The 10881-nt window shown below is 41.9% G+C and overlaps 2 protein-coding genes across 2 annotated transcripts; both read right to left on the bottom strand.

Moving 5' to 3' along the window:
• Positions 1-352: 352 nt before the first annotated feature.
• Positions 353-1942, bottom strand: LOC133728262 (berberine bridge enzyme-like 4). The gene has a single exon (XM_062155659.1). The coding sequence runs from the start codon at positions 1940-1942 to the stop codon at positions 353-355; it is 1590 nt and encodes a 529-aa protein (XP_062011643.1).
• Positions 1943-5327: 3385 nt separating this feature from the next.
• Positions 5328-7481, bottom strand: LOC133731216 (uncharacterized). The gene is made up of 2 exons (XM_062158641.1): positions 6902-7481; positions 5328-6172 (listed from the first exon to the last, which is right to left on the bottom strand). Exons 1-2 carry the CDS (start codon positions 7479-7481, stop codon positions 5328-5330), a joined length of 1425 nt encoding a protein of 474 aa, XP_062014625.1.
• Positions 7482-10881: the final 3400 nt, after the last annotated feature.

Below are 10881 nucleotides of genomic sequence, written 5' to 3'. Positions count from 1 at the left end.
AAACTTCATTTTACTTTAACATAGGATACATTGTTTGCCAACAAATTAGCGGGCAAAATCCATTGCAACAATTTGCACATAAAAAAAGAAGAAGAAATAAATTAATACCCAAATCGTAGATCGTCAACTAATAGTAAAAATAATAAAGTTATTCTACTTCATTTCATAACAAAGTCCCCCTCAAATCCCTATCTCTCTCTTCTTCTTTTTTTTGAGAAAAATAACTTTTATTCCATATATAAAGTGAAAGATTACATAATTCGGGAATGTAGCAAATCCCTCTTCACACTACTTATGTGCTTACCGCAAATCAACAATGGATTCAAAGAGCTAGGGTCGTTTATTATCGCCTCTACAGTGGTGGGATGCTCTGTTCATTCTTGAAAAAATTCTGAGGATCAACCGCAGTTTTCACACGTACCAGTCTATCAAAGTTTTCTTTAAAATACATGCTTCCATAAACTCTTGCAGTTTCAACTTTAGTCTGATTACCCTTACTGGCCCCAAGGTCAAGATCCCTATAGTTTAGGAAGGCCTCTCTTGGGGTCTTGGACACAAATGGAGTCATTTCTTGATACATTTTGCTAATCAAGTCTAGGTAGCTGTGGGCTGTCTCAGCCTTGTCTTCTTTCCAATATCCCAAATACTGAATCAAAAACAGGTTTCCAGCCCTGTGAGGGAATGGAGTTTCCGACTCTGAAATCTCACTCATTCTTCCACCATAAGGGTTCCATTCCATGTACAGTTTATCTAGACCCGTCTTTAGCATCAAGTCCAATATGGATTCTATTCCATGTTTCGGAATCGGTTCTTTCACATAGTCTGACTTGCTCTTGAAGAAATCTGGTGGCCCAATCGGCCTATCAAGCAGAACAGCTATGGGAGTTCCAATTGGGTGGTTACCCCAGAACACAGTGGATTCTACCCAACTCATTTCAAAGCAATCATTTTGCTGCAAACCCAATTCAGGAAAATTCCGATTCATCAATGAAAGAAGTTTCTCATTATCTCCCAAATAATGACAGATGAATGACACTTCCACAGCCAACTTACCTGAAGTACTATTTTTCTTCACTTGAAGCATTGCCCTAATGAAGATTTCTTTAGGCAGTTTAGGCGCTACGTATTGCCACCGGTAAACGATATCTATAGCGCCGTGTTCCAAGGTCCTTAAAACATTGAATACAGTCACTTTGGTTGGAACTGGAACCAATGTGATCTTCCAAGAAACAACGACTCCAAAGCTTGCTCCACCACCTCCTCTAATGGCCCAGAAAAGGTCTTCTCCCATGGATTTTCTATCAAGAATTGTACCGTTCACATTCACTAGCTTAGCATCTACAATGTTATCCACTGTAAGTCCATATTTTCTCATCAAAGGGCCATAACCACCACCACTAAGATGGCCACCAATACCAACAGTAGGGCAAACTCCAGCAGGAAACCCATGAATATTGCTTTTGTTTCCAATATTGAAATAAAGTTCACCAAGAGTAGCCCCAGATTCGACCCAAGCACTCTCGTCCGTGACATTAATATCGATGGATCTAAGATTAGACATGTCAAGCATGACAAAGGGGGTGGCACTTGACACGTACGATAGACCCTCAAAATCATGGCCACCGCTTCGGGTTCTTATTTGAAATCCATGTTGTTGTGCACAAATGACAGTCGATTGAACATGGGATTCATGCTTGGCTGCTACAATCACCAAAGGTTTTGGTGTTGTGGGTGTGGAATATCTGCGGTTCCTAATGTATGCCAAGAGAGCAGATTGAAAAGAGGTGTTTTGGTAGGTGATAATGGCTTCAGAGATTGGGTAGGTGGAGTACCGTGAATGATTTGTAAGGCAGCGGAGAAAATCGTTGAGAATTGGATCTGAAGTTGTACATGATACTAAAAAACAAAGGAATGATAGAATAATGAGCAGTAGCACCCTCATTGTATTTGGATGCTCTAGAATCTAGAGTACTAGACTTTTGTAGTATAATAATGTCATATTGTCATTCCAAATTGGTGCAAGATATCTTTTCTTTTTCGAAAGAATCTATTTATGATACCTTTGTTAATGTATTTTGGGAAGTTTTTGTTTAATGGCTAAGGCTTCTGAACCGTTGTCTTAGAGCTTTGACGCGTTTGGTTGTGATTGTTGTAGCGGTATTGTGTTATAATTTGTTTTTGATCTGTTATTCTGTTAATAAAAAAGAAAGTCCCCACCTCCCGGCGGCCTCGCTCTCTCTCTCTCTCTCAATATTTTCTCTGTTCTATGATCTCCTTCTGGATTTTTCTTCTAAATCATCAATCTTCTCAAATTGTTAGTAGCCTTTATGGTTTTTCATTTTTGGTATGATATCTAGCTGTCTCGTTAATTAGGTTCGTGGATTGAATTCGTGACTGTTTCCACGGAGAAGGGAAATTAAGATCGTACATTATTTGGTTACAATGGGAAAGTAATAATATAAGAATAATAAGTGAGGGAAAAATTGTATTTACAATTATCAATATGAATAATTTATTCCTGAAAATGGTGTATGAAATGCTGATTGTGTGTAATTAATATTGAGATTAAAGGGAAACTAATTCCTTAGGGTGGAGGGATCCAATTTTTCTCTTAAAGTTCCTATGATTCCCCTCTTTAGTAATTAAAATACTTTTTACACCTCCTATCAAATTTTGAAATACTAATTAAATTTACTCACTAAACCTTACTCAAGTTCCTGAAATAACCTCACTCATATAATTTGCAAACAAACTATTAATTACATATTCATTTCTTAATCGGATTATATAAATCTCTTATCCAATAAAAAAAAAATCAAACACAAGGTTTGGGCTTCAAAAATTAATTTGAAATAAAAAGAATGAATTTTTTGTTTATACTTTTTTTTCTCTTGTAGACGTGGAAAAAAATAATGAAGAGTAATAATTTTTCTTAATGTTTATTTATGTTCTCTATTTTTTGTACCTCATGGTTAATTATTTAATATTTTTTAGTTTTATTTTTAATTGTAGCTCTTTTTTTTTTGGGTGCAAATATAATGGATAGACTGATATTTAGGTCATACTAGGATTTCTTTTCTTCTTCCTCACTAATATGCGTTCAACATATATGATGATAAGAATTGTTATGTCACATGATCTATAAGATGTCTAGGTTACTCTCTCTGAGAGGTAGGTGGAGGCCGTGGCCTCCTGGTGGCGGTTCTGCAAATTGGGTTAGAGGAGATGGGGTTTCCTTCTCGTCTAGTCGCTGGGGGATTGAGGATGGTGGGGTTCCCCGTCGTCGGATTCTCAAAATTGGGGGCAATGAAGAGCTTCTGTCTCGGGTGGCTTTTCACGGCAGCGGCAATGGTTTCGGGTCTTTCTTGACCCGGGATGTTTGGGAAGGTTTGGCTCGTCGGGTTGCGGAGTAGAGTACCGGGGGGAGGTCTGCCTCCTCGGGATTTCGTTTTGTGCCAGGCGGCTGGGCGGTGACGGTGGCTGATGACTGGTCGCCGTACAAGGAGGCTTGCGCGGCCGGGCTAACAGATGCAGCGCTGATCCGTGCTGGAGCGGGGTTGGCTGTTGCTGGGAGAGGCGACGACCAGTGGTGGATGACCGCCCCGTCCGGCGTCGTCGACTGGAGGCGGTCTGGTGTGCTACCGTACTTGATTTGGGTGCCCATGAGTTTGGGTGGCCTTAGCAGGTCCAGTTGGGCTTGGAACCCTTCTGGGCCTAGTGCTAGGGTTTCCCATTCTTTTGGGCTTCTGATTGGTATATGGGACAGTTGGGCTGCTTGGCTGAATTTTTTTACTTTTAATTATTTTTATGTAAGAATTTATTCTCTTATGGGGAATGAATTCGTAGGTTCTATATGAGATTTGTCGCCAAAAATACTCGGAATGTCTTGGCCTTTTGATTTTCCAGGACATTTTAGGGTAGATTTTGGCTGAGTTTCATGATCTTTAAAAAGGTTGAATTACTTAGGTAGTGACTCTTTTGACAGTCCCACAGGGATGGGTCATTATGTGTAATTTTGCTGATCAATGCAATAAGTTGAAAATTCTCTAAAAAAAAAATGTCACATGATCTTGATTATAGTTTTAATTCTTATTAAATATATATAAATGCTTTAAATTATTTTTTTTTGAACCAATGAATAATGCATTCAATATGGGAGTTAACCCAATGATTTACATTCATATGTTAGCAGCTCCAGAATAAGGTCTGGAGGTTGCGCTAGCCAAACATGGGAAGTACCATCGTCGTAGGCCGAGTTAGCTAACCTATCAGCTACTCGATTACATGCTCTTGGTGTGTGTTGCAAAACAAAATTTGGGCGCTGATGAAGAACTTAACGTATATTATCAATTAGGCCTGCTTCATGCACATACGTAGACTGCATATCACCAATGCACGAGATCACATCCATGCAATCAGTTTCGATCACTACTGTGCTCAACTGTAAGGTGTTCACCAAGTTCAAACCTTCCTCTACATCTCGGAGCTCAACTTGCCTGGCCGAGGCCACATTCGGTGTTGGCTTGGAAAAGGCAACGCGAAACTGACCAGCCCCATCCCTTAAGACACCCCCTACACCACCGAGAGTTGTGTTAGGAATAAAACTCCCATCCACATTTAACTTCCAAATTCCCAACGCAGCCGGTTTCCAGGTTTTCCTCGGTGCTGAGTGGGAAGATCTCTCTACTTGTTGTGCCTTGGTATAATCCTCCAACCATGCCAACGAGCTAAGAACCAAAGCATCAGCTGTTTGCTTTGTCCCATTCCACAACATATTATTTATGTTTTTCCATAAGGCCCAGAGAACCATCAAGAGCTTCGCGAACAGTTCCTTTCTTAGATGCAATGCCTTTTCCAGCATCCATGCTTTGAACTCCACCTGAGGTATTAGGTTCCTTCCAAAGTTAAAAGGAGGTGCTGCATGTGAATAAATCACCAGCAATAGGGCACTCACAAAAGAGATGAGATGTGTCCTCATAAGGATGAGAACATAGGAGACATCGAAGATCACCCTCATATCCCTTTGAGGTTAGTTTAGCCCTTGTAGGAAGTAAATTGGAGCATGCTCTCCACACACAAATTTTCACTTTCCCTGGTACTTTAGCTTGCCAAAGTCTTCGCTACAGCTCACGAAACGGATTACCATGTGAGGTGGAAACAAGCACCTTCTCCAGTACCCTAGTGCGGGCAATCCAGTATGCCGTTTTAACCGAGTAAACACCCTTTTTCTCTGGACTCCAGCACAGTTTATCCCTTCTATTTCGACTACTTAGTGGAAGGCTAAGTACCTTCTGAGCAATGTCAAGTGGAAAGATGGTGTGAACTGCCTATGGAATCCATTGCCTTGCATTTTCATCAATTAAGTCCGACGTCACAAGCTCAAAAACACAATCCTGAGGTTTTTGGATCAAATACTGCGGGCACTCTGGTACCCACCTATCATTCCAAATGCTGACTTGGGTCTCATCTCCAATACACCACTGTACCCCAGCTTTAAGTAGTGGTCTGGCACTTAAAATACTTCTCCAAGAGAAAGATGGAGATTCCCCAACTTCTGCCTCCCAGAAAGAGCAAGTAGGAAAATATTTGGCCTTGTATAACCGAGCTATCAACGACTGAGGATTGGATAGTATTCTCCACCCTTGTTTTCCAAGCATTGCTAAATTATAAGCAAATATGTTTTTAAAACCCATTCCACCTTCGAGTTTGGTTAGGCACAGTTTCTCCCAACTCCTCCGATGAATCTTTTTCTTGTCATCAGTGTCTCCCCAAAAGAAAGATGCACATAGTTGATGAATGTCATCACACAAGGTTTTTGGCAGCAAATAGCAGTTCATGGCATACAATGGCATGGTTTGAGCCACTGCTTTGATAAGAATTTCTTTTCCCGCCGAGCTTAGGATCTTCGCCTTCCAGTTAACCAACTTTTTTGTCAACCTTTCTTTAATGTATGCAAAGATGTCAGTTTTTGACCTGCCCACCCTTATAGGCAGCCCAAGATACTTATCATGTTCCTTGACACAATTCACCCCCAAAATAGTTGCCAAATGATGTTGTCGAGCCTCCTGCACATTATTACTGAAAACAACACTACTCTTCCGGAAATTAACTTGTTGTCCTGAGGCCTGCTCATAAGTATCAAGAATCAATCTGTACCTTACACATTCATCCTCTGTGGCAGAGCCAAAGAGAATACTATCATCTGCAAAGAAGAGGTGATGCAAAGTGGGGGCTTAAGGGCACATAGTTAATCCCTGAATAGTATGTTGTTGCACGACCTGTGAAATTAACGCTGACAATCCTTCACTGCAAAGAATAAACAAATATGGTGATAATGGATCACCTTGTCGGTTACCAAGTGTAGGAGTGATCTTAGCTGAGGGCTCCCCTTGTACGAGAATAGAATAAGTCACAGAGGTAATGCATTGCATGATAACATCAATCCATTGAGCTGCAAAACCCAGCTTTGTTAAAATGGCGAAAATAAACGCCCAATCAAGTCTATCATAAGCCTCGGAAATGTCAAGCTTGAGGGAGAAGAAACCCTCCTCCTGATTCTATAACTTATGCATGAAGTGTGCTGCCTCGTTTGCCACTAAGGTATTATCCGAGATTAATCTGCCCGGAACATAAGCACTTTGGAGTGGTGACACAATATCAGGAAGCCACAATTTCAGCCTATTTGCCAAGACTTTCGAACCAATACGACATATGACATTACAAAGGGCTATTGGAAGAAAATGTATAGCTTCCTTGGGATCTTTTATCTTTGGTATCAAGCACAGGTACGTATAATTCTATTCCGGCCACATTTCACCATGTGTAAGAAAATGTCTCACTGCCAAACATACATCATGATTAACAATATCCCAATATTTTTGATAGAAAAAAGGCGACATACCATCCGGCCCAGGACTTTTCGACGGGTGCATTTGGAATATTGCTTTTTTGATCTCCTCATTAGTGTATGAAGCCAACAGAGCATGGTTCATCTCATCTGTTACTTTGCGTGGCACAGCAGCTACCACAGTTTCTAAAGATTCCACATTGACCTGGTCAGCTGAAAAAATTCCTTGACAATACGACGAAAGAAGGCGTTTGATTTCCTGCGGTTCCACCTGCCAAACATCGTTCTCATCAAGCAATCCTCTGATCATATCTCTACTCCGTCGATTACTTGCTTTCCGGTGAAAATAGGCAGTATTCCTGTCGCCCTCTTTCAACCACAAAGCCCGGGACCGTTGCTTCCAATATTTCTCCTGAGAGGACAGTAGTTGGCTATACTGAACGTGCAAGAGTTTTTGCTCCTCATAGGCCCGAACTGAATGGGGCTGCCTCATTAAGTCCCTAAGTTTTTCCTGAATCACCTTCATCTCAGTTTGTTGTTTGTTAAACTCAGTTCGATGCCATGCACTTAGTTGAAGCCCTAACTCCCTCATCTTACTACCAAGCTGTTGTAAACCATTCCCAGTCGTAGGCATGGCCCAGCCTTGTTTTATATGTTCAAACAGTCTTCCTTGCCAAACCATGCTTCTTCAAACCAGAATGGTTTATTGAAACTTTGTCGGACTCGCGGTGCAGTGTTTGCCTCAATGAGCAATGGACAGTGATCAGACTCCGATGGATTAAGGGTTATCACCTTGCTGTATGGGAAGCGATTCCGCCATTGGACAGTTTGAAAACCCCTATCAAGTCACTCCTTCGTATACCTATTTGACCACGTAAAACGACTTCCAACGAACCCCATGTCACTGAAACCACACCCAGTCATTGTTCTTCGAAATTCGGTCATCGCTGCAAGGGCTCTAAGAGGCCCCCCCTGATTTGTCCTTTCGCACTAACACCTCATTAAAGTCCCCCGCCATCAACCATGGCAGTAAGCAGGTTTGCGCTGCGAGGGTCTCAATCAACTGCCAAGTCTGATCCCTTCCACCTCGTGCAGCTACCCCGTAGATGCTCATGAAACGCCATAATTCAGTACCTGGCAAACCCACCTCCGTATCAATATGGTGTGGGGAATGACTTCTAACACTTACGTGGGTTTCATCAGTCCATAAAATGGCGAGGCCTTGCAAATTCTCCTCCTGTGGGACGCAGAAGCAATCCTTGAAGCCCAGACGACGTGTGATTGATTCAATCGTAGCCTTCTGTGCGAGGGTTTCTGATAAAAAAATCAACGTTGGTTTCTTAGCCATTACGATATCAACTAGGGCACGCTGAGTTTCAGCATTAACTATTCCTCTGCAATTCCAGAGTAAGATGTTTCCTTGCAACATCTCTGAAAAACTTTGATTACCGGCCTGGTGCGGCGGGTTTTGGTGGCAGCGCACAAAGAAACGGCTGTGCCTTAGGGTTTTGTTCCTTTTGGAGATGCAAAGCTTCATAATACATCGTTTTATGTATATATAAATGCTTTAATGAGTATGTAGTGAAATTGGAAAATGAAAATAGATAAGGAAAAAAAATAAAGAATGCAGTTGACTTGGATGTACATTTACGCAAGCGTACGTATCGTTGTCAAGATAAGGAAATATTGAGCCCAAAGTTTATCGTACCACGGGGATTAGTGGCTAACCCACAATCCTTGGGTAGTCGGAACTAAAGTCACTAAGCAAACAAAAGAAAAAGAAAAAAAGAAAATAAATAAAAATACTATTCTAAGGCACCAAGCCTTAGCAATGCTCGGCTTTGGTTTGCACCAAAGCCTAATCAAAACTAAGAGCCTAGTGATGGCTATTTACAATGAGGTAGAAATTATGATTCAAAATTGTGATTGTAATTTTCTAAAAGACTAAGTCGAAAACTAAATTAACAACAACAATTAAAAATGACGAAAAATAAAAGAGAGATAGATTTTTGGGTACTAGGGATCACTCTCTAGCAATTTCAATGCAACGAACACATTTCAAGCAACCAAACATATTTTCATGAGAACCAAATCCCGTACTTAATGCCGGTCAAGGCCACTAAGCCGAATTTCCTTAAGGGTATTCACATTTTCGGTTAGGACAAATATGAACTCTCTAATTCATGAGTTAGTACCTTAGTAGGGCTACCAAAACATGAACTAAAGGCCTAGAGCTCTTGTTTCTACTGAAGAATACGGAACGAGACTAAGTGTGGATCATGAGAGGGAGAGAGAGAGAGGGACACAAGCATGTATAGTGGTTCACCTTGCCCTTGAGGCAAGGCTACGTCCACTTAGATATTTTACCATGTAGTGAGGCCAAGTAGCCTTTGATAGTGATACAAGTGAGGGGATCATGGATCCATCCCTTCTAAGAAGGGGAGGACTTCCCTTTATAGCTAAGGGAAGTCTCCATCTATTCTATATTTCCGATGTGGGATACAATGTACATATTGCTTCTCTTGAAGCCTCTTGGAGAGCATGGGAGGGTGGCCTCCTAGCAAGGTACCGACCGACCTCCACCATGACAACGTAGCTCGGGTGTCGGCCTACCGGATGCATGCCATAGGAGGGGCTAGCCATGTCGTGGGGCCCACCTATGAGGTCGTTGATTATGCTTGGCGGTATGTAATATAGATGGTATGTACAAGTCCCCCAAGTCCCCGAGTAAGAGGCGCTACTTGGTTGGGGAGTTTAAATGTGATGCCACCAAGTATGAGTGATGACCTCGTTGAACGCTATACCCATACTAGTCCCCCAACTCCGTAAGTAAGAAGGGACTCTACGGGTAGGTTGGTGCCACGAGGCCCTCATCACGCTAGTACCTGCAAATAAGATAAGAGTGTACAAAATACATATTGATTGCGCTAGGGCAATCTAAGTGACATTTGAGTCAAATGCATCGAGGTGCATGAATGTTTATATGAGATGTATGTTACACCTTGTGTGTATGCACGTATTATGTAATGTTGACATACGACGTATAAGTCAAAAATGTATGTGATTGTGATAGCATACAAAGTGCATATGATGCAAAGATGTGTGATGAACGCGATGACGTGTACATAATGATATGTATATGTTGTATGCACGTGATACATATGTGTTAGGATCGGGAGTGTTATTACTCGCCGAGTCCCCCAAGTCACGTAGTTAGTACAGTCGAAGTTTAGGACTTGAGTTATGTTCGACGATACCGGTGAGGTTGAGCAAAGAGTTCCGGCATTGTAGTATATATTGACAATACTAGCGAGACTATGGCGTGACCATGATAGTCCCCCAAGTATAGGTTAGAGGAAGGATCTCTAACTTACTTAACCCGAACGTATAAGCCATAACCCGATTGTTTGGCTCATGTGTAACGGGAATGTAAGAGTTGAGCTCGCTCATGTTGAGCGGATGATAGGTTGTGAGAGTTTTGTCCTATGGTTTTATTAATGGGATGTAAAAGAAATTTAATTGTTGCGACCAACAATAGGGGAAAAATTTCAATATTTCCATTAATAGACCGAAGCACGAAAAGTATGAGCGTGAAGCTCAATGATAGTCCCGGTCGGGAACTACCTCCACTTGTGATAAGTGGTATGAATAAGTCCCCCAAGTGTACAGAACGCTCGGGAGGTGAGATGATTCAAAAAGCAAAGGATTGGACCTTCGCTTACCCCGCCTCCGGTACCAAGTGGGGTTTTCTGAGGGCTTGAGCCTATGGTACCCGATAGGGTAGAATGAGGATTTGGGTCTATGATACCCGGAAGGGTAAATGAGGACTCGAGCCTCTGATACTCGGAATGGTAGAATGAGGACTTGGGCCTCTGATACCCGGAAGGGTAGATTGAGGACTTGAGCCTCTAATAGCTGGAAGGGTAGAATGAGGACTTGGGCCTCTGATACCCGGAAGGGTAGATTGAGGACTTGAGCCTCTGATAGCCGGAAGGGTAGAATGAGGACTTGGGCCTCTGATACCCGGAAGGGTA

The sequence above is a fragment of the Rosa rugosa genome, chromosome 2, assembly GCF_958449725.1.
Source record: "Rosa rugosa chromosome 2, drRosRugo1.1, whole genome shotgun sequence".
In the NCBI taxonomy this organism is placed as follows: domain Eukaryota; kingdom Viridiplantae; phylum Streptophyta; class Magnoliopsida; order Rosales; family Rosaceae; genus Rosa; species Rosa rugosa.
This window is presented reverse-complemented; position numbering and strand designations above follow the sequence as displayed.